A 23,369-nucleotide genomic window follows, 5' to 3' on the forward strand; every position below is an offset into this window, starting at 1 on the left:
ACATGGCAACTATGACCTAAAAACATGGCAACCAGTCAGTACACTAAGGCAGCTAGTAATGCATGACATTGCAACTATGACCGAAGATCCTAACAACTATGACCAACAAACATGTCATTGTGAACAAAAACATGGCAACGAGGCAGTTCACACATCTAGCAGTGCATGGTATGTGACAGTGGTGTACAACATGACAAATTTCAAACAACATTTCAATCCGTAAGGTTCTTAAGTTATATGCGAACATGACAAAACAACAATGTCTATCTTCCTTGCACAAACATTTCATCGAACGCCTTGCTTACACAAACATTTCATCAAACACCTTGCTTACACAATCTCACCACACCTCCGAGAAGAGGAAACATAACGAGGAGTTGCGCGATGTCCAGCACCGGCGACCTCATCGACGATCTGCGCAAGCCATGACACCGTCCGCGGCGCCTCCTTTAACCGTACAGTGCCCTCGCCCGTCGCACCACCCCGTCACCGGCCTCGTCTCCTCCGCAGGCTGCAGCGGCACGACGACTGGAGGCTCGGTCCCTCCCTTTGCAAATTGACGAGGCCTTTGAACTAGTTGTTCACGCCGCTCTCATCTTCTCGGCCTCCTCCGCATGGTGGTGATGTTGAAGGCCATGGAACTGCTACTCGAGATCGCTTTCTCAGATGCTTCGCCAGTTGACGAGCCCCCGCTGTCTCTAGGCGCGGGCAACCACCGTCGTCAAATCGCAGCTGCACACGGGTCGCGTGCCGCCGCAGCCCCCATGTCCTGCCGCTGCCGTCCACAGCCCCGTCGCTACGCCGCCGCTGCCGGCCCCTGCCCCGCCCGGTGCCGCCCCTCCGCGCCGCTAGGCCGCGCCCTTGCCTCTCCACCGCCGCTGCTCCGCCGCAATCGCTGCACAGGCGCCGCGCGCCGCCCTCCTTCCACAGTTTCGCCCGGTGCCGCCCCGCCGCCGTCTGGCTCCGCGCCGGAGAGGGATAGGAAGGGAGAGAGGAGATCGGGCGAGGGGGGGACAGGGGAATCGGGGGAATCGGAGAGGGGAGGGAGATCGGGGATGGGAAGCCAGAGAGGGGAGAGAGACCGAGAGAGGTCAGAGGAGTGCTCGATGGTTCCGTTTCTGAATCTTGATGCGCCGCATTGGAACTCTGGAAGACAACGTGGGGCACGTAGATTATCCAAAGAAAAAAACGTAACGCGCGCATTCGGCTGTCGGGCTCTTCTGGTGCTGCGCGACCGCCACCACGGGCTGACACATGGACCCTTCAACTGAACCACTCATGACCGGAGACCCACGCGCGCACGGCTTTCCCCGCCCGGCCGGCGCAAGGTGGAGCCGGTCCACTCCACGGATGCCATGATTTCAGCACAGCGACATGTACAGGGGGCGGAAAGGCCACCGAGCAAAGCAGCTTCCCCTTCTGGACCGCCCATCCGTTCCTTCCTCCTTTCGCTCTCCACACTGCACTTCTGGCAGCCCCCCCACTCTGGTTCCTTGCAGCCGCCTCGCCCCGAACCGATCCCCAATTTTCGCGGCGCGCAGAGATCTTTCTTCGCCCTAGGTAAGTTTTGCACTTCCAGTTCCTGAGTTCTCATAGGTTAGCTAGATCAAGTTGTTTTCGTGAATCAAGTGCTCGTGCTGTGGGAAGAAGAATGGCTGGCGGGGAGAGAGATCGTAGTGTTAGATCCGAGGCATTGCGGGCATGGTTTGGTGGACTCCCTTACTTCTCTGACATTTTTTTCCTTCTGAAGAGAGATTGTCTGTCTTTTTTTTTTCTTTCATGCAGTTTCGTACTACTCAGGTTGGTATGCTAGTACTTCAGATTTGAGAACGAAGGGTTTCACTTTCCTATCGAAAAAATATACTCCCTCTGGTCCTAAATTCTTAACTCAAATTTGCCCAAATATGAATGTATCTACTCTTAAAAGCGTCTAGATACATGTAATATTTTGACAACAATTTAGGATCGGAGGGGAGTACTATATATCTGTGTATAGGGGGTTGCAGTTGGGTTCTTATTGTCTATCGGCGAGATATGTAATGTTTGAAAGTAACAAGTTCCTTTTTGTTTAGATGGTAGAACAATGATTATGAGGATTTGGTATGTAAGTTGGAACAAAAAGTGAGTGTTTTCTTTATGTGTAATTCGATTGTATGGTAGTAGTGTTGTGTGTTTGCATGATCCGGCAATGTTCTTCACGTTTCCTTGTTAGGTTCTCATGAGCATGGAGGTGCTGCATGATACGACAGGAAAGAAGGAAGCAGTTGTGTATTATATGAATGCCCCTGTACCATATGCGATTGAAGAGAATTTTGGGGGATGCTTCTTTGAAGATGATGATGACCTTGCACTAGTTCTTCAAGAGCAGGTTTGATGCCATCACCTGTCCTGCTGTCCATGTCTTACTTGGTTGTGTCTATTTTCTAGATTTATCTGTACATCGTCATTGTTGTTGCTATTAGTTTGCACTAGAAATCTCAGTCAAATATTCTATGCCAGCCATTTGTCTGCTGGAGTGTGTACTGTAGTTTTCTGTCGTGTCGTGCATAGAAATCTCAACCAAATGTTACACCCAAGGGGCAAGGAGTCAGTAAAGCTTGACCAGGTCTAATAAGATAACGTGGACCTTTTCTGCTGGATCAGATTTGTACATGTGTTAAATTACACATCTTAGGAAAACACATTCATGACCTGCAGCATATCTTTTCATAACTATCAGTTGTGCTAGATGCAAATAACTATTGTTTCACCAAATATTTGGACTCCCCTTTAAAGATTTAAGGTCAGATTGATATGTTTTCTCATTTGTCACACAACATCATAGAACAAAATGTGGCAAATTATTCTCCTTAACTTGCCTATTATTGCACTCTGTTCAGGAAATAGTACATCGATTAATCGAAGGAAATGATGGCAGTGGTTCGTCTAGGACTCGTTCAGATCCCAGTTCTAGTCGTGGCCATCAACGGACATTGGATGGACGGAAATTAACAGGAAGTGCAAATTATGCGTCACAGCTAGCTGTTGATGAAGCTTTGGCTAGAGAGTTGCAAGCGATAGAGGACCAAATTGCTGAGACATCAATTGATGACAATATCTTCAAAGGTGGTTAATTGTCTACTGGTACTCTTCTATATAGTACAAGCCAATAAGTTACCTCTTCTAAATGTTGTTAACATAGAACACCTGTTTAGGAAGAAAGCCAGCAAGTTCTTCAACATCAAACAATGCCAGTACTTCTTCAAGCAGATGTCCTCAGGTATCCGCTTCTGCCAGCTTTGATTCTGCAGATTTGCTTTGGGCAGTTATAGTTTCATTCAATATGTAATCCGATCTACCTTGTAAATGTACAGGTAGCAACGGAGGATGGCGTCGATCCTGATAATATGACTTATGAGGTGCGTACCATCATGCTCTGTCTGACCAGTATATTCCATACCATTCCATCATGATCATGCCTCGCTGCCTGCAAACTTTTGGTTCTCTAATCTATTATTTCGGAAAGAACTCTTATAGTCTTCTTTGGATGACAATTCTATAGATTTCTTGTTTAGTACCAATAAAATATACGCCTCTGTTCATTGTGACATTTATGAAGCCATGTTCTCTATACATAAAAATGAATGCTAGATGCTACCTCTTACGTCATTTTTTTTTAATCACTTATGTATTTCAGGAACTGCAACAATTAGGGGAAACTATTGGGACCGAAAGCAAAGGGTTGCCAGACGATATGATCATGCTCCTTAAATCTTCAACATACAAAATTAGGATATTCTCAAGAAAGGAAAAACATGATGAGTATGTCCACAAGCCAATTCGATATGCAATTCTTTCTTGTTTGTGTTAAACATGTTGTATATATTTGCGTGCAACTGTGGTGGGAAGCTACGCACAGGCTACCCACAAATTTTTTACCCCATAGTCCTGCATTACTTGTCAATCTATTGAGTAGTATTTTTGTGATCTTATGTTTCATCATAAGTCATTCTGCCAACAGCTATGTTCCTAGGGCAGAGTACTTTTGTCTTTGTACGACCATATCTTCACTACCAATCTACCATAAAAGAGTCAATCAGTGGCGGCGGTTCATCACTTGCTCCTCACCTCCTTTTTTTGTAAAACAAAACTCCTCGCGTCTTTCTAATGCAGACAATTAAATATATTGCAAAAGACTCAGATGGTAGCTTGTCCCTGAAGTTTGGATAAATTTACTAGCAAGTGCAGTGCCACTAATATATTATAGTGATGTGAGCTTTGCTTCGGTTCACCCCTCTTATAAAGATTACAGATTTTAAAGCAAAAAGGGTTATTACTGAAAATAGTAAATTCGAGGTACTACCCATATTGCTGGTACTGACACAATTTGTGTGTGGCTGGTAGAGACTAAAAAATCAGTCTGGCTGGTGAAACCGAAAAGTAACTAAACTGGAGGTAGCTTGAATATTACAGATTTACAGAACTAGTTGCAGTGTGCTATCAACGGCGAGGGAAGGGCGCGGGTCCGGGACACCTCGTTGACCTGCAACTGGCTTAAAATCATCCTCCACGTCTCTGCAACTCTAAGCAAATTAATACTACTAGCATAAAATCAAAACTGAATTAGCAGCCGTCTGTCCAGTGTGTGCCGTGCAGGTTCCACATGTTAGACAAGTATGAAGATCTCTAATTAGGATGAATGTAATTAAAACTAATCCAGATATGTTATTTCTTTCATTTATAACTGCCTTTTGCTTTAAGATTCGAAATCTTTTGAAAAGGGGGTGCACCAAAGCAAAGCTCGAGTGATTTTTGTCTAATTTATTTTATCCGAAGCAACGACCGGGTACTTAGCTAAATGATCCATATTTTTGAAGTAGCAAACTATATGAACACCCCTCTTCTTTTGATCTTTAATCAAACAGGTGTGTCATATGTTGTATGGCTTACAAGAACCGAGATAAGCTGACTACATTGCCCTGTGAGCATCAGTACCATCAAATTTGTGTAACGAAATGGCTGAAGATCAATAAGGTAAGCTACCTTACCTTCATACCTGGCTGTTTACATTCTTCTAGCCTCTAGGGAACGTTGTAGTTTCTGAGTATGACCTGCTTGCTACTTGCTCTAAAATTGTTTCTTGGGCCTTTAACCATTGTTTAACTGAATCATATGATAGCTTGGAATAATCCTTTTGTATTGCCTGTCATATATGCTGGCTGAGTGCAGTTTACCTTCGTCAAGATATGAAGGGATATTTTGGCTAGAAATATTATAGATAAAAGTACAACGAAGCCTGGTACCCTTATAAACAGCCCACTTAGATTCATCAACGTATGCAAGTAGTTTTCCCTCTTGTTGATCTTAATATAACGTTCTTCTGTCATGCTTCAGAGTCGGTATTGATCATTTTTCACCTTATTTTTCATCCTGAGATGATTGGTAACTGATCAGCCTAGTGCCATTTGTTGTGCCTCTGTCAGGTATGCCCTGTTTGCAATAAGGAGGTTTTTGGGTCATGAAAGTGAAGATTGCAGATTTACCTGATGGCTAGTGTCAACATGCGTAAGAAGTCCTGTCGTCACTTAGGTTGTCCATCTCTTTATTAGCATGCAGCCTGGTGTCGAAAAGGCAATGCACCATATTCGTTAGTTATATTGAGATCAATAAGAGGCAATATAAACAAGATAGTTTATCTTAAGCTCTGAATCTAGCTGTTATGCGACTTCTAGTCGCGGGGGATTCCCGCAGGTTTCGGATCTGGTCCCTCGCAGAGTCGCTGTACCGTAGTACCATATGTAGATTATTGTATGCTGGTGATTAGATCAGATTGCTAGGTTCTGACTTGTTAAGCAAACCAGATGGAACTATATCGTCCGTTCAGCTAGAAATTAACTCTTGATCTTCTTTGCTAATGGTCAGGGTCAGCCCGTGATCATGAAGCAAAAACTATCTTATGGATTTGTTGAATCATGAACGAAGCAGAACCCTCTAGATTGGATTATACATGAGTCGGAATCAAGTCGTTTTAACATGCAAAGAGCCCACGAGCGGACAAACTTGTTACCCAACGTACACACCAAGGTTGCAACGCAACGTTTCCCCATTTTTTTTGAACGAACATTAAATATGTCGGAGAAAAGGAAACAGTACTGGTACTAAATATGTGACGAGATTGCTTCCGTCACGTTCATCAGAAACAAAATTCCACGCACGCAACAACCCTAGTAGTAGGCAGTAGCAAGGCTTGTCCATAATTGGTGGCGACCAGCCAGTTCTGATTTCGTCGGTTTACCCAGTTTTGGACTACTCGCTTCATTCGTAAATATAAAATGTTTCAATTTTGTCCTAAATCTAAATTTTGAAACTTAATCAAGTTTATAGAAAATATATTGGAGTACTACTTCCGTCCCATAATTCTTGTCGCTATTTCAGTGCAAATCTGAACTAAAACAGCGACAAAAATTATGGGACGGAGGGAGTCGCATTTACAATATCAATTAAGTATGTTATGAAAATATATCGGATTAAATAAACTAATTTAGAATTGTAGACATAGATTTTCAGAAACTGGTGTAGATGTTGCATTATAAATTTTCGGTTTAATTCAGAGTATATGCCTATAAACCTCGTACACGTGCGATGCGATGAGACATGTTTGGCGTAGAATTACCACATGTCGGGGTGGATAAGGCTGATTCAGTTTGGACCCTGTCTAATAAAGCAGCTGACTCGGATCCGCACCCACGGCCCCTGGAGAAACTTTCATATTTCTCCGCTTTGCCCGGACCCAGATGTTAACTGTTTGCTCCCACCTGATTAGACACCGGCACGCGGCCCCTCGGTGTGGAAAGCAGGTCCCCTGACGTAGTTAGTCGTTGATGCGAAATGTCTCCTTCCAGACGCTGTGAAAACTCCCGAGAGAGTTCCCGAAAAGACTATCTCACAGGTCACAGCACAAACACTCGCGTGCCCTTATCAGTCCTGTCATGTTTTCCCCTGGCAAGAGAATATTGCAGCGAAATACTACTGCTGGAGAGTAGATAGTGTGGATAGGCAAGAATCCATGGATAATCATTTCCAAGAACATGATCGTTATTATCCGGTCATCCAGTCGACAATCACTTGTATTTCCAAGCGCCGGAAGTCTCTGCACCGAACAGTTGGATGGCAAGCGGCACGCGGATATCAGATATGCATGGCCAGGCTCCCTGATCTCTGATGCGTACGCGTTCCTCTCTGCTTCGAGCGCCCTTATCGGCTTCCAAGCAGAGCAGAGCAGCGTTGATATATTGTCTGTCTCGTCATCCTCCGGAAGAGGCCAAACTCTCTTAAATTTCTTCCCCTGTGCGCCATTTGTTGCCGGCATGATTGAACAACAGGAGAGGTTTAGTTGACCTGTTACAATATTGCTGCTGAGAAGTGAGAAGGCGAGAAGCGTCACACGGTATCTGATCTCTCTCGTAATAATCTTGTCATTATGCATGGAAACTCCTTGCAGCTCTCATCAAGCGATAAGGATGTCAGCGATGCAACTGGGTGATATTTTCGGATCAATCGATCTCAGCCCGCCTGGTGTGTGCAATCAGCAGATCGACACCTCCCGTCCCACCTTTTCTTTTTCGAGTATACCTTAGGTTTGGCCCTTTGCGATTGCAAAAGGCCATATTAGTGTGAGTAGATCACTGCATGCATGCATGCAGCTGATCCAAGCCAAGGGAAAAACGTCGATATCTTCGTCTTCCTAACCATCAGCTGGTCTGTAGTTGCTTTCGATATGTATTCGTGGTCCACGGATGCCACCTGTCAAAACTATATATTCGTATGTTGTTTTTCTATTGGCCACACTGTCAAATGAATCAGTGAGCGTTGTCTGTGGTAAACAGGCTGATTTTATGATATGTCTGTACTCCCTACATTCCATATTATAATGAGTATTAAGTTTCGCTGAGACAAACTCCATCAATATGTGGCTAACGAGACACTGTGAAATCACAATTATTTAGCAAGTATATTTTCTACTTATAAAGATTTGAAATGATGGTCGACTAGTCGTTCGTTTACGTTACTAAGACTACTCCCTACCTAGCTTGTTAGACAATCACTTGATTGCCACACATTTAGTATGGTCCAAACAGCACTGTCACAGACGCTGGAGAGGAGTGGAGACATCGTTGCATGGAAATAGGTCCCTCGCGTCATTCCTCTATCAAGTGGTGTCTTCAACTTCGACATGGAGCCTGTGAGATTTTGTTCTTTTACCAAATATCATGGATTTAGTGCACTGGAACAAATGGCACAAAATACTATGCCTTCCAAGTTTGTGGCGCAACCCCAGCCTACGTGTGATTCAGTGAAGTTTTTTACATTGTGCTGTTGACTTGAGTTTATAAATGCGACATAATTCTAGTGTGTGTACGCTTACTAACAAAAGAACAACACAACTTTTTTTTATCTGCAGAACAACGCAACTAAATTTCTTTACCCCTATTGTATTTGTATGTGCGCATTACCTAACCTAACGAATCATGCTCCCTAACTCCGAGCATCATTCAGATCCAAAACCTAGCAGTATCCTCCAATAGATAATACACTGTAAATCCAATCTGATCCATCACAAACCGAAAATTTAGCACTCCGCTACGCAACAATATACACTTCAATTTTATAATCCGGGACTAACGACCTAAAAGGCGTGTTGTATTTTATACACGGCCATTACCAGGTCAGCATCCGGTTTCCCCTGGTTATCGCCTCCGTTAAATGCCCCAGTTCAGAAATCTCCTCTCTTCTACTCCAAACCGAGAAATATTGGCGAATTCCCTCATGGGTGGTATGATTCCTCTCTCCATTTGAGCACTTGGGGTCAGGTTCCGGGGGGGGGAGGATCTGTTTTTCAGCTCGATTTGACGCCGAGACTGGCCAAGAATCTGCGGCTTCCGGCAGATTTCTACACGAGGTTCTGAGCTTTCAGTCGAATTGGTGTTTCGGGGTACAAGTCCAGATTATTTTGGCCCCGGATGAAGCATTCTTCGCTGCAAGTCCGTTGATTCGAAGCGGAATTGGCGGACCTCCAACCGTCACCGTCCGACAGAGAAGAAAGGTTTCTACTTGGAAGACACTGAAGGCTAAATTCTGTAACTTTTCTGCATCCAGAACCAATCTGTCGTTGAATCGAATAACAATTGCTTGTAGTTTGGCGTAGATGGGAGCGGGGGCTTCGAGCATGATGGGGTCGGAGGGGTGGGGACAGACATCGCTGGGCGACATGCCGGAGAGCTGCGTGGCGCCAGTACTGCTGTACCTCGACCCGCCAGAGATATGCCTCGTCGCCCGCCTCAACCGGGCTTTCCGCGGCGCTGCCTCCGCCGACTGCGTTTGGGGCACCAAGCTTCCCGCCAACTACCGGTATCTCGCTGCCCTCGCCGCGGCGGCTGACGACGACGACAGCGGCAGCACTGGCTCAACAGAGGGCAATGGCAGATGCTGCCCGTCTGGGGCGATCAAGAAAGGGATATACGCACGCCTGTGCAGGCCAACCCCCTTCGACGGCGGCACCAAGGTAGCTTATCTCATCTCTTATCGCTTTTACTGGTTTTTGTTAGAAACTGAGACTAATTCTACGGAGTACTTGCTTTATTCATGGTGATTGCTGACTAGCTTGATCTTGTTGTTAATTTTTATGGAGTTGACGTTTTGGAGTAGCCCAAAAGAAGTATTTCCTCTTGAAGGTGGATTTGGTTTGTGAGCAACCAATTTGTGGTGTTGAGTGAAATTTGTTACTCCCTCCGATCCATATTAATTGTCGAAATATTAAATGTATCAGACGCTTTTTAGGCATAGATGCATCCATATTTGGGCAAAATTGAGACAATTACTATGAATCGGAGGTAGTAACTGTTAGTTAGTGGTAATGTTACAGAGACTTATGAACGAGGATTACTTGGTTGATTGAATATCTCAAGAATTTTAAAACTACAGGGGTTGGATTGTTAGTGGGCTAGTCAGGACTAAGATATGTGTAGGTAGATGGTGATAATGAATTTTCTTTCGCGTGTGAGTGTTGTATCGGTTTCGTTTTTGCTCCTTTGTTTATGTCTGATGCCTTCGGTAGTATTTGTTTTTGGCTTTCTTGTATTTATCTTGCAATTATTAACTAAAGCACTTCTTTAGGAATTTTGGATTGAGAAGAGCAAGGGTGGTCTTTGCATGTCCATCTCCTCGAAGGCTATGGCGATTACCGGTATAGATGATCGGAGGTATTGGAGCCACCTCTCCACAGAAGAGTCAAGGTACTTCAGTATTGGCTATGTTTTTTGCTGTATATACGGAGTTAAGAGCGTATTCCATTAAACTTTTGGTTGTGGAAACCTGTTTGGAGTGTTGTTCGTGTAGTATATTTGGGTATTTTGTTTTGTACAATAAGCACAGTCCATAACATATAGGAAATTTGAGTATGGAAGAACAGAAAGATATGTTGTTATAGCATCATAGTTTTCGTAAATGTCCTATTGTATGGAGGTGGAAGCATTCACTCATTTAGTCTTTGGATATCCATGGTCGTTGGTGTATGGGTCACTGTATATTTGGTATGACCCTATAATGCATTTCCTTGTTATCGATCAGCAGGAATAAAAACAGGCATTTGTTTGCCCTCCACTGAGGAAGAAAAAAATGTGAGCAGTGCATACTTCTTTTGCATGCCCAGCCGACAAGAAATGCCGCATTCCTCTATTATAATGGTGTTTCAACTTTCAGTTCTTTCCCATCTGTAACACATAAGGTGCATCAGACTAGTTACAATCGGATTTAGAATGTTGACGGCGAGGAGTGTGATTGGTTTATGTTGGTGGTTGACGAAAGCAATGGGGTTTGGTAGTTCACATACCGTGAGTTGGAAATCATTGTATTCTTCAGGTTGTGTACTTACAAAATGCTACAATGCTCATAACAACAAATGAAGTTCATTTCTGGGAAAAGGTCTATCAATTATTTGTCATATGGAAAATCTTGGAGCCAATCATTATGTTGCATACTGCCAAAACCAACACTTCAGTTTCATGGAAAAGTATGTAGGTGTACCCTTGTTCTACACTGTTAACACCATTCAAATCAAGGTTATGATGTGATTTGATGTATGGCTTAATCCGTTTATGCCCTTGCAAAGATGACTCCTGCCCTTTCCCTGTATATATGACATGTGGGCCTACAGGCATATAAGGACCTGTTTGGATGGGAGGTAGATACACTGGAGAGTCTTGGAATTTAGTTCAAGTTTGAACTAGATACCAAAGCTCCCAAAAAATACCCCTGGCCCAAATCCAATAACCTGTATATATGTCTGGTTTATTTAAAATGTATATACTGAACACTTGATAGTTTTACACATTCCTACTTCTCTTCAGACACCAAACGTGCGGGGCTGTCCTTTTCTAGTATAGTCACATTTACAGACTAACAGTCACTAGATAGGTGATGACTAAGCTGCTGCTATCCTTTTCTCTTACAGATTCCATAGTGTTGCCTATCTTCAGCAAATATGGTGGCTAGAGGTCGCTGGGGAGATTGATTTCTGCTTCCCTGCTGGTTCATACAGTCTTCTCTTCCGGCTCCACTTGGGCAGGCCGCACAAGCGCATGGGCCGTCGGGTCTATGGCTCTGAGCTTGTCCACGGTTGGGACATTAAACCGACACGGTTCCAACTGTCAACTTCAGATGGTCAGCACACTACATCTGATTATCATCTAGATGGACCAGGAAGCTGGATCCTTTACCATGTTGGTGATTTTGTTATATCGAGTTCAGATGAGTCGACCAAGCTCAAGTTCTCCATGATGCAGATTGATTGCACCCATACAAAAGGTGGTCTATGTGTCGATTCTGTTTTTATTTATCCAAAGGATTACAGACAAGAGGAGTGGATAATCTGCAAGTAGTTTTGCAAACCTGCTGTACCTCTTCTCGTAGCCATTCTTGTCCAAATCCCGGTGTGGATATTCTTTTTCTGAAAGTTTTGTATGAACCTGGAGTCATGTTCTGTATTCTTTGTAGTGTTAGTTAAAATAAGTTGGGATCAGGAGGATTTAGATGTAGTCTGCATGTGAAGATGTTAGTCTAGTCCAGGTGGTCTGGGTGTCTCGGCGAGAAGATCAAGCTCAAGCTGTTGTGATGTATTTATGGTTGAAGTGGTTGGTTTGTCCATATGTAGAAAGAGCAGTTTCATTTGTTCATCATTGTTGTAGATCAGCTATAGGTAAATAAGCTTTTCCTTGGATCCTGAGTATACATTTTTCTCTAGAAACCTGTGTTCACTTATGGAGGCGGCTAGCCCCTGTATGTTCGATGGAAAGTTTTCTTTCAGATGCTGACATTACTAACATGATTGCTCTAACTGATTTTTTTTTCTTCTGATTATCTCTTGTTCTTATGCGAGAAATCTCTACTTTGTTTTACCTAGTTGTTTCTCTGCAAAATACTATTTTGAGCTGAACATACTGATAGATCACCACCTGCTCTCTTGTTTTTATGAGAGAAATCTCTACTTTGTTCTACCTAGTTTTTCTGTGCAAATACTATTTTGAGTTGAATTATGGGTTGAACATACTGATAGATCTCCACTTGCTGCATACCGTGTCCAGCCCATGTTCCCATGACTAGCCTTTTGTTATCTTTATTTTATTTTTTGTTTAGGCACTAGCCTTCTGTTATCTGTATCTAGTTCCAGGAAGCATGTGTCTTTTTTGAGCGCATAGAACCTCTTTATTGCATAGAAACAATGGTTGAAGAGGTAGAATGCTATCTGGGGGAGAACTAAACCAAGAGGTAATAGGAAGCAAGTGTCTTTGTTCTAAAAGGTCCAGAAAGCCAGTGTACTGAATCTGCTTTCAGGGTTGATACAGTAAGGCTAGGATAGCCCAACTGGTTTGAAATGGGCCAAACTTGGCCCACTTAGCAGGTCTATTAGGAAGTGTTATGGGTTGAGCGCTGTTCCTTTCCATTGTTGAAGGCGTGACAAAATTGGCCCATCTATCCTGTGTTTTATTTCCCCTAAAAAATATCCTGGGTTTTATTTCGCTTTCTTTTCATGTCATTTCTTTGTTTCAGAAGATCTCACATCATCACTTTATTTTTTTGTGAAGGCTCAGCTCGATGACTAACAATAACCTAAGACTAAGGTGTCAATTTTTTCAAGCCTGTGCGTGCAGTGATAGTGGTAGCAGCAGTATGGGTTAGCACCGGAAAGCACACGGGTTTTACGTGGTCGCCGCAACTCGTGCCTCCGGAAGATGGGAGCTCACCCAGATTTCTTGGTCATTAAAACGTGATGGCTAATCAAAGTTATATTTCAATCTGTGATAACGTATACGTGGGATTTCCCTGTTGGGCTGTTCTCGTCAGACTAATACGGAGTACTGTCTGCCTTTTGTCCGAAACGGCTGTAACGCGTTTACACGGGGAGCCAGCCAGCCCGAGACACGGAAATTAACGTGGCAGGTTAATTGTGCATGGCTGCGCATTAGTTGTTGCCCACTGAAGCTCAGCTCGCCCTCCGCTCAGCAACCGTGTTTTGACCGAACGGGTATGCGCCTTGAATGCATTTTTGGTGGGCAATGATGCCTTGCCGTTGAAGTCGTTGGAGCAGGCAGCACTACTGGCCGGGATGATGATTTTGGCGCAGACTGAGCCGGTCGATGGATACCGGAATCTGACGCGCTCCCCGGCGCCTCAGGCTGTCTTCCTTTCATTTGGCCGGGGCGCGGGGCGTCCTCACGAGTGGTGGATGCATGTGTTGCTGGCTGGCTGCTGTACCGGGTGGTCCAATCTGATCCGTTGTGCTGCATGCAGGGTTGCTTCACGTTTGGTCTTTGCTGTGGGCGCTGGGCCAACGGCAACGTACGTGTCGACCCGTCGTTCGCGATCCGTTCGCATCGCACGGTTGCTTGTGGCTGGCCTGATCGATCGACGAGCGACCGAGCTCCTCACGGAGTGACCAGCGCAGGGATTATTGCACTCTGCAACAGTGCTATGCAGGTAAAGCGGGGGAGGGGGCGCGATGCGACGTAGCCTGGCGTCCATCTCCTCGCAAACATGGCCGCCCGGCCTTCCTAATCCTGCCTGCCTGCCTGCCTGGGCTATTGCTAGTGGGTGCCTGGCCTGCTACGGGTCGGTTGTGCGTGTGTGTGTGTGTGTGGGAACTGTGCCGTAACCCCGGGCACGATTAACGCTCGGATTTTCAGATTGTCACGGGGCAAGCTAGCCCGGGTCAAGGTTTGGAAGTCCAGAGCATGCACGTACACATTTTCATTGACCCAGGAAAAAGAGGAAGCGGCACTAGCCACATGCATGTATATGTCAAAGGAAGTTGCTTTCGATTCGCGCAACAAGTTGCACCGTTTTAGCCCACACCCGCGCGTACACGTACGTGTCTCGTACGCAGGGAAGAATGTGACGAAGATCAAATCGATATCTCCAGTGACGCGAAGACTCCGTATGCATTTCTGTACAGTGTATAGCATGGGATCCATCGATTGGCTACCAAACGCGACGACGCCGGCCGTGCAGTGCCGACATGCCGGGCACGGCGCCCATGTCGTCGGCACGTCACTCCGCGGGGGGGCGGTGGTCAAGAAGAAACCAAACCCCGCTCTGCAGACGACTCGAGAGACTTCCTTTGGATTTGGGTTTATTGAGGCGCAGTAGTAGGGCATGCATGCAGACGCAGATGCAGGGGAAAAAGCGGATCGGCATCGATCCCATCCATCGATCGGTACAGGAGAGGCCACTGCCGGGCACGGGCACAATTATATTTCCCCCCGTATATAGTAGCGAGTTGTAAAGCCGATGATTAATTGATCACCAACCGAACGGGGACTGTTTACGGATTACTAGCTACTACAGGCCACAGTCACATAAAGTGTCCGCCCGGGGAGAGGGGCTACAGAGTCACAGAGAGAGAGAGAGAGAGAGAGTGACAGCGAAACGGGCTTGGCTAGCTGAGCGCTGCACCGTAGTGCGCGACTGTCGTCTTTCGCAACAACCTGTTGCATGTCCAATCCAGAAATGCAGCAGCAGCTAGCCAGTGGGTGGGAGGAGGACCGAATCCAGCTGAGGCAAGGGGTCCCGGAAGCCTCTTGTCGGAGCATCTGGATAAGCACAAGCAGGACCCGATGTCCAGATGCCTCTAACTGATAGTATGATTCCAGCTCGGGAGCAGGCATCTACCTGCTCTAGGGTTGGTGCTGCAGAGAATCCCTGCCTTGCCGCTGGGCACTCATCCCTGCATGGGAAAGGGAGCGGGGGAGAGAGAGAGAAGGGGATCTGTTGTTGCCCAACTGCCAGCAGCTGCTCCCCTGAGCCTGCTCCGTGCATGACACCACCCTCTCTTGCCCCCCAAGGACGCAACAACAGGGGAAGAATCACCAGAGGACTAGTTCCGACGGGATCCTAGCTAGTCCCAGCGTACCCAAACAACCCCTACGTTAGGTCTTCAATGGGCTACATGTTCCTTTTTTTATTTCTTCAAAAAAGAAGGCAAAACCTTCTGGCCACACAAAACCATATAAAAGCTACGTGTCCATGGAAATGGAACATTTTTTAAAAGTTTAGGAAATACTGTTTGATTTTATTTATTTTGTGATCAAGAAAATACTGTTTGATTGAAGGGGACATGTGCAACAGTGCAAGCCTTTTTAGAAACTCTAAAAATAAACGCACCACTACGGAAGAGCGTTCTGTACACACCTATGAAAACTTTCAACTTATATTCACTGTACTCTGTGAGGTAAAAAATATCAACTGGAGACTAAAAATAAGTTTTGCTATATTTACAGTCAATTTTCTTTTGTTTATTCACAAAGGGAACCAGTTAAAACTTCGCACAGATGTATAATATGCTCCTGCCTAGTGGTCTGATTAATTATTCTCCTTTTAGTCTACGTGTGCTTTTCAAAATGGCATTTAAAAAACCAAAAATAATGCATTTTCATAAGATATGGCCTTTGAAAAATGCCACTGCAATTCTCATTCTTGAAAAATGTCACTGGATAGCATCTTTAGACTCATTGGAGTTGCATTTTTCGAAGAATATGCAGATTTGCAGTGGCATTTCTTAAAAGATATAAACCAAAATTGTAACAGCATATATCAAATTAATAATTTTCCAGACTCATAAGCTCATGTGTATATGTATATTTGTTCATGATCTTTGAAACTTTTAAATAATCCATTTTTAGAAAAAATAAGTCAAACGGCCTTCGTGGAGCGCGGGAGCCAGGTTTTCTAGCTGCGCCAGTCTTACAGTACAACGAGTAGTCTAACAACAATCAATCGTATATTTTTATTGTTGAACGGCTAAAAATAATCGACTAAGCAATAAAGGGTCTCGAAAAATAAACAATAGTATGACCAAACGGACGAGGGATTCATGTGACCAAACTTCTTTTTTTGAAAGCTCTGGACACATGCATCCGCGCTGCATGCCCTGAAATCGCTCACGCGTATCCTACTCGTATACGCAGGCAGCTGTGGTCCCCACGGAAACAGAACACAGCTCAGTGCGTATGTGTCTCGCCTATGGCTCTCGCAAAACGGAGGCGCGCAGTATATACCGTCATTCGGTGCGTCACCGGCGAGCTAGTGAACGGCCCGCCCGCCGGCCGGCAGCGGCGACAGCTATAGCATGCATGCACGCAGTCCGCAGTGTCTGGCGCTGCACGAGAGGGCCGGCGATATTGATGTTGCCAAGACGGTCAGACTTCCTTGCATGCGACGTGTACTCCTTCGTGCTCGCACTTTTATGGCACAGAGACAGAGTCCAGGCCTGCTGGGTACCGTCAGGGGTTCAGGGGTCATCAGTATACACAGTGTTAATTCTATGCGGATACGTACGTGTCGACCTGCCATTGCCATCGCGGCGCATGATGGCATGCACAAGTCGCCTGCAGGAGGAAATCATGGGCTGGCACTGGCCTCGTGGAAGTCTTGTCGCCTGCCTGCCTTCCTTCCTTTCTTTCTTTCTTTCTTTTTACTTTGAAAAACCTCGTTGCTTGAAGGAATCTGACGTACTTGCAGTCTATTGCGTTGTACCTTTCACCTTGTACCTCAGGTCGAATTCCAGTGGTTATGTACTCGTCACGATGAAATGTACTCCCTCCAATATGTAAAAAAGATTAAACTAAAAGATAATTGTATCACTAGCCCAACCAGGACAAACACCAAATCAAATAGCAACTTGGATAACAAAAAAACATTGGCGAACAATATCACAAGAGGTTTGTCATGCACCTATCGTGAACAATCACATATTTGCCTTGGCTCTCAAACATCCAAAACCTGTATAAGTGAGAGGTGTAAAACGGAAAAAAAAAATTAGTCCTGAAAGTTGAGATGTGGGTTGTTTAGAGGTCCAAACCAATTAGGCGTTCACACATGTCTTGTGTTTTTGGCTGAAAACCACCGCGGTTATTGCGCATCGCACTCACCTCCTAGGACGTGGCCAGTAGGTCCGAAGATGGCAGCGCTGGCAAGGTGATGACGCTGGGCGGTGGAGCAGATCGACTTCAGCGGCTGGTGTAGACCTCGTCGAGGTCGGCGCGCTCCCTTCCTCTGCCTCACCTGCCGCCACACTCCAAGAGCTCTTCCTCCTTGACAACTCCTTCACCGACGCCTTCCCCGCCGCGCTCTTCGTTCTCGCGGGCCTCTGGAAGCACCCCCTTGCCTCCAATGGCCTCACAGGCAGACGCTTGTACAAAGAGTTCTAGTCACTTTTTTTCTTTCAAAATTTCCACAACCCGACGGACTTCATCTATCTGACACGTGTCCAATTCAGACTAATCAGACTAAAATGCTCCCGCATCTCAACTTTTAGGACTAGTTTTTCTCATTTTATAACTTGTTAGACTAAAATGATCCACCTCTCAAGTTGTTGGGACAGTGATGCGCAATTGACTCTTATACTAACTTATTACAAAATGCGCGACACTTTTTCTGAATCGGAAGGAGCAGATAAAAATAATTGGATTTGATAAAACAAAAACAAAACATAGAAATGATGCCGGCATTTAAGAAAATTTTAAACTAGTACCTCTACTGACCGAAATTATTTGTCACAACTTTTTTTTGTCTAGATATGAAACTACCAACACACTGAAACACGTCTAGATACACGTTATCTAGACAAAGTTGCCACAATTAATTTGAATAGGGAGCAGTATTTCTCACGCGACGGAGTATTATTTCCGCGACACAAATATCCTTGTCGCCACCGACAGGCTCTGCATCGAACATTTGAACTCCTTTCCCCGTAATGTCGACAGGCAACGGGAAGACCTGAACCCATTGAAGCTCGAAGCAGGCTGCGACCGTCACACCGTCACTTGTTGTTGGCGCAAGCGAGACTTTGAAACGGTATTCCCTCTAGCCGTCTCCGGTCTCCCGGTTAAAACGACCCCGAGAGAGCGAGCGCCAGGTGCGCGACGCGACGTGCCGACGTTACCACTTGCAAGGCAGCACAGCAAGCAGCGTTCTCGCGGAACGGTTCAAGGCCGCCTCGCCTCGGTCGTTCGACGCGACGGCGGTGGTGCGTGTGTCGGTTGTCTGGTGGGCACAGGGACAGCGAGATCTGAGATGCCCCGCCGCGACCGTAAACCCCCATGCTCGTGCGACCGTGCCTCCCACGGAGCACACTCCGGCCAGAGTCTCCCATGCTGTAGCTACCACAAAGATCATCTTCTTTCCTTTGTTTTCTTTTTTCTTCATGTCTCTCACCTAGCTTTCATGTAATCGATTGACCAAAAAGTGAACCCGGCCGGTCGATTCATAGACTTTGGTTGCTTGTTAGTAGTACGATTTCTATTTATTCGGCCAGCCTTGTGCATTTCCGCATGAGTACTAACTACTGTGATGGATACCGTTAATCTTTCGGCGCAATTCTAGATTGTAGTTGTAGAGCAGCTTGACTTGTGTATACGAAAGCACGAAACACGGCAGCTGTTGCAGCGACAGATCCTCAAGACAGAGACAAGCTCGTGCAAACTGTTTCGTGATGTAGCCCGTGGCCATCCCTTTCCTCTGTTCTTTTTGAACAAGAGTAGCCATCCTCTGTTCCGAGTTCTCACTTCAAAACGGAAGACCGTTTCCACAAGAAAAAAAAACTTCGCTGTACTTCCTCTACCTTTTCAATGTCAGACAGTACAAACTCCGTTCACATAAAAGAAAGATCCGGAGGGTTGACTTGTCTGTTTTTTCTTCTTGAATCTTAATTAACACTATTCTTGTACTTGCAGTTTGGTTGAAAACAGATTGCGGTCAATTCCATATCTGTTTGCTTCCGCCCGCCCATCTTTAAAGACAATCCAGACGATTTTTCAAAGACTGACGAATCATGCAAGGACGGCATATTTATTTTCCTCTGATTTCTTTGTTTGAAACGTTTCAGTTATCTAGAAGCCTCGAGCATTGACGTATTTATGCACTGTCTATGTCAAAGCATATCTCCTACTTATTTGATTTATCTCTAGACACGGGGATGATGCTTCCACGTACGAAAATGAGGAAAATTACGTAAAACAAATGCTTTAGTCTGATTCTGAATTTCTTTTTCATCGCATAGGAAAATCCAAAAATGTATGGGAGTGTCTGTTTCTCAATTGAATTTCTAAGTCGACAATTATAGCAATCCGATTCAGATTTTCTCGTCATGTACTTGTATGAATCTTACACGAATCTCATTGATTGGATTGGACAGTTGTTAGTGTTGATTCTTGAAAATAGTTATTTCTGAGTCGACTTGAAAACAACAAAACTGAAAATTATATCGTCTTATGAAGAAGGTTTTTCGGTACCACAAAAATCGTGCGTATCAATGACGGAAGGAAAATGTTCTCCATCTCCAGAAAGGCCTGCATGCCGACTGATACTGTTTGTATTGATTCCTGAGGCGTTAGCAGCGCGTGGTTGCTTTCGGCGGCATTTTCTTACTGTAATATCCTTGCTTAGATCAAACGCAGATAATTAATTAATCGATGGTACTGGGTTCCGTTTTACTACGTCCATCCATTTGTCAACTGGCCGTTAGATCATCACTTCATCAGCACTATAAAAAGTCCTAAGCATCGGCTTGTGTGGTGTCTCTTGCGCTGCAACCACATTTGGAAACACACATGTCTAATTCCCGGGCAACACACTAACAGCTTTCGTCAATCTTGACAATAAGTGTTCGTCTGCTTTTGAGGCAACACAATGTCTACAGGCTACAGCGACAATGGCACATGGATCCTAACACTGGCGCCACGTCTTCACTTCTCTTGGGGAAAATGATCAACTCCATGTCTGAAAAGAGACTCTTTTTGGGAAATAATTCGATCCACGTCTGAAAAAGACAAATGAAGCATATTGACTCTGCGGCATATATTGCTTGTTACAAAAAAATACTTCCCTCGTAAGAACAGCGTTTAATTTTATAGACCCAGGCGCCCTGCACATGAAAAAGATGTCTCCCTAACTTCAGATCGATTCCCATATCTGAATGGTTATAAAGCAAGAGCATATATCTCGAGCATATATGCACATTTACAATTGTAGTATTGTCGGATTAAACATTTTCAGCAGTTGCACTGAACTTCTCTGTTTTATTTTTTTGTGAAAAAGTAGTTGCACTGAACCGATGCTTTCTCTTTTTCAATGATAATGCATGCCAGTATTTCGCCCCCCACACCCTCACTCTAAAAATCATTTACCAGACAAAAAATCTCGCGGGAAAGATCTTAAACGTCACTATTTTGTGTTGCTATACGGCTTACGTCTAGGTCGTTAGAAAAACATGATTAATTAAACCCCAATATCTAGAAAAGCAGAATTAATCAATCACAACCTCTAGATGTACGGAAGTACATTGTGTCAAATTTGTTGCACTGAACATCTCTGTTTTATTTTTTTGTGAAAAAGTAGTTGCACTGAACCGATGCTTTTTCTTTTTCAATGATAATGCATGCCAGTATTTCGCCCCCCACACCCTCGCTCTAAAAATCATTTACCAGACAAAAAATCTCGTTTTTTTTTTAAAACTAGCATGGTGTCCCGCACAATTGCGCGGGAAAGATCTTAAACGTCACTATTTTGTGTTGCTATACGGCTTACGTTTAGGTCGTTAGAAAAACATGATTAATCAAACCCCATTATATCTAGAAAAGCAGAATTAATCAATCACAACCTCTAGATGTACGGAAGTACATCGTGTCAAATTTGTTGCACTGAACTTCTCTGTGTTTTTTTTTGTAAAAAAGTAGTTGCACTGAACCGATGCTTTTTCTTTTTCAATGATAATGCATGCCAGCATTGCACCCACCCTTGCTCTAAAAATCATTTACCTGACAAAAAATCTCGGTTTTTTTTAAAATGTGAATTTAACACATGAATAAACATGTAAACCTCAAATTAGCAACGTACTATGGCTGCGTTTACAAGATTGCATATAATCATTCTTAAAAAAATTGAATTCAAAATTTGATTAATAATCTTGGATTTTCCGGTTACTGCAAAAGAAACCTACTCCGTAGTACTGTACATCCCATACACGACATGCATGAAGCATGCATGACTGTTTTACCACGCCCGGGAACGAATCATGTGTGTTTTACTTCCGACATGTTTTAGACATTTTCATACAGTATGCTTTTTATAAGAACACTAAGCAGATGCAATCCCACTAAGAGTCTCCTTAAAATGATCGATATCCATTGACATAGACATCGACAATATCTCCACACTGGACTTTCATCAAGGTCAAGGCTCTCAGACAAGGACAAACAGAAAAACAAAGGACACATTATAAATCTAATCAAACCAAGAGTCTAACCTCGCACAAGACACCCGATCAGATATAAAACCCCGCCGCGGTTCGGCAACGCCTATCCAATTAATACCGCAAATGGGCCCCCCTTGTCAGCACCTGGACCAGAATTCCTGCCGCATGCAGCATGCCGGCGGTGAAGTACCCCATGTGGACGGTGCAGCTCTGAAATCAAAGGATTTTTGTCACGGACGCCCAGGACGAACTTTTGCCCGAAGCGCTTGGAAAACTTCAAAACCGCCCGGGGCGGAATATGATGTTTTCCCTGAAAAGAAAGATATACTAGGGCTGTAACATATTCAGGCGCCTGTAACACGACGACAACGGGTAGCTAGCTAGTGGCCGCGCGGCTGCCAAAAGAGGGGCGTTCTTGGCGTTTACATGCTACGCGACGACGCTCTCTGCGTGCGTCCGTCCCCGTCGATACAGGCTAAATACAGCTTTTTTACGCTGCCGCGTAGGCGTCGAGAAAACATATGCCGATATGCGAAAATAGCAACCGGCGCCCACGGGTTTCGCTCGCCCCGTTCAAACCTTAGGCCAGAGACCAAGGCGCTAGATGATAAACATGGAGTTGCCAAAACCTTGCTGCGTTTGCTCCGGAAAAGAAAAGGCGCACTCGTGGCCTCGATATCCCTTCCTCTCGACCGCCGCTCCATACATGGATTATATTGACTTCGGCCAGTAGCAAGCCAACAAAAATACAGCATGCTCTCGCGACAAACGGGCGCCGGGCAGGGCGGAGGGTTATGTATGTGCACCTAATTAGTTACTTGTTTACCCTGATCCAATGGTTGCTTGAGGCCGGCTAAAAATACAAACAAGGCAACGGTATAGGCCATGGACCAACGCCCGACACATGCAACCACTACATCACCGAGGCAACAATGCGAATAGATTGGATGACTCACACTCTTGTCCAGTGTTTCAACCGTATTTCCGCCCAAAACCACCCCAACGCGACTACGTGAGCGCATGGCTGCATTCGACCAAAACTAATCCCAGCCGTTGGCCACGCCATGGACCATGCCGGCCTGTTGGTCATTGGTCAAGACAAGCCCGATGCTTTTGCTGCTACACTATAGTCATGGACCCTGAATTTTTCGGTGATGGGATATAATATGCACGGCCACTTGTGTGCTGCAAAGGTGCATGCATTGATTCCCCAATCCCCATGTATACGCACATAGAAGTACTCCACTTCATATATGCATACATGTTGGGGCTACACGGACCCAACTTGCATGGCAGAGAGCCCTAGATTTCGTCACGCGTAACATGGCATGTTGCTCGCGCCTATCCAAGATAATGATGCAATCCCTATACGCAGGTCCATATTACTATTCTTAGTGTGCATCTGCTCCAAAAGAAGGCTACTAGGTTGGGTAAGGCTACTTGATATGGATAGAATCGGAGTATGAATGATTGCGTCGTTGCTGGATCGGGTAAGTAAAACTACACACACTTGCATCTGACCCTAATGAGGGGTTGAAAGAGTCCTTTTCCACACACCCTCCCGGGTTTCATGCAAGTCTTTCTTTTT

At 44.9% G+C, this 23,369-nt stretch overlaps 2 protein-coding genes across 4 annotated transcripts; both read left to right on the top strand.

Annotated features, from left to right (window-relative positions):
* The first annotated feature begins 1,332 nt into the window (after window positions 1-1,332).
* On the top strand, window positions 1,333-5,969 carry LOC100831396 (E3 ubiquitin ligase BIG BROTHER-related). 2 transcript variants are annotated; one of them, XM_003580306.4, is made up of 9 exons: window positions 1,333-1,560; window positions 2,073-2,121; window positions 2,213-2,368; window positions 2,880-3,105; window positions 3,195-3,259; window positions 3,354-3,398; window positions 3,677-3,801; window positions 4,905-5,013; window positions 5,463-5,969. In XM_003580306.4, the coding sequence occupies exons 3-9, from the start codon at window positions 2,219-2,221 to the stop codon at window positions 5,499-5,501; spliced, it is 759 nt and encodes a 252-aa protein (XP_003580354.1). In that variant the 5' UTR covers window positions 1,333-1,560; window positions 2,073-2,121; window positions 2,213-2,218; the 3' UTR covers window positions 5,502-5,969. The 2 variants fall into 2 exon arrangements, with proteins under 2 accessions (XP_003580354.1, XP_010240280.1); XM_010241978.3 differs by lacking the exon at window positions 2,073-2,121 and having other exon boundaries at window positions 1,334-1,560.
* Window positions 5,970-7,238: 1,269 nt separating this feature from the next.
* On the top strand, window positions 7,239-12,339 carry LOC100838447 (F-box protein PP2-A13). 2 transcript variants are annotated; one of them, XM_010241980.3, is made up of 4 exons: window positions 7,239-9,082; window positions 9,175-9,541; window positions 10,153-10,271; window positions 11,489-12,339. In XM_010241980.3, the coding sequence occupies exons 2-4, from the start codon at window positions 9,185-9,187 to the stop codon at window positions 11,913-11,915; spliced, it is 903 nt and encodes a 300-aa protein (XP_010240282.1). In that variant the 5' UTR covers window positions 7,239-9,082; window positions 9,175-9,184; the 3' UTR covers window positions 11,916-12,339. The 2 variants fall into 2 exon arrangements, with proteins under 2 accessions (XP_010240282.1, XP_010240281.1); XM_010241979.3 differs by having other exon boundaries at window positions 7,240-9,082; window positions 9,185-9,541.
* Window positions 12,340-23,369: the final 11,030 nt, after the last annotated feature.

Source organism: Brachypodium distachyon, chromosome 5 (genome assembly GCF_000005505.3).
Source record: "Brachypodium distachyon strain Bd21 chromosome 5, Brachypodium_distachyon_v3.0, whole genome shotgun sequence".
NCBI lineage: Eukaryota > Viridiplantae > Streptophyta > Magnoliopsida > Poales > Poaceae > Brachypodium > Brachypodium distachyon.

What these genes read in the sequence shown, in the direction of transcription:
- LOC100831396 (XM_003580306.4), top strand. Translation starts at nt 2,219, where the DNA reads ATGAGCATGGAGGTGCTGCATGATACGACAGGAAAGAAGGAAGCAGTT. An exon ending in CTGATAATATGACTTATGAG is followed by an intron (nt 3,399 to 3,676) that starts GTGCGTACCATC and finishes TATGTATTTCAG; the next exon opens with GAACTGCAACAATTAGGGGA. An exon ending in AATGGCTGAAGATCAATAAG is followed by an intron (nt 5,014 to 5,462) that starts GTAAGCTACCTT and finishes TGCCTCTGTCAG; the next exon opens with GTATGCCCTGTTTGCAATAA.
- LOC100838447 (XM_010241980.3), top strand. Translation starts at nt 9,185, where the DNA reads ATGGGAGCGGGGGCTTCGAGCATGATGGGGTCGGAGGGGTGGGGACAG. An exon ending in CCTTCGACGGCGGCACCAAG is followed by an intron (nt 9,542 to 10,152) that starts GTAGCTTATCTC and finishes GCACTTCTTTAG; the next exon opens with GAATTTTGGATTGAGAAGAG. An exon ending in CTCTCCACAGAAGAGTCAAG is followed by an intron (nt 10,272 to 11,488) that starts GTACTTCAGTAT and finishes TTTCTCTTACAG; the next exon opens with ATTCCATAGTGTTGCCTATC.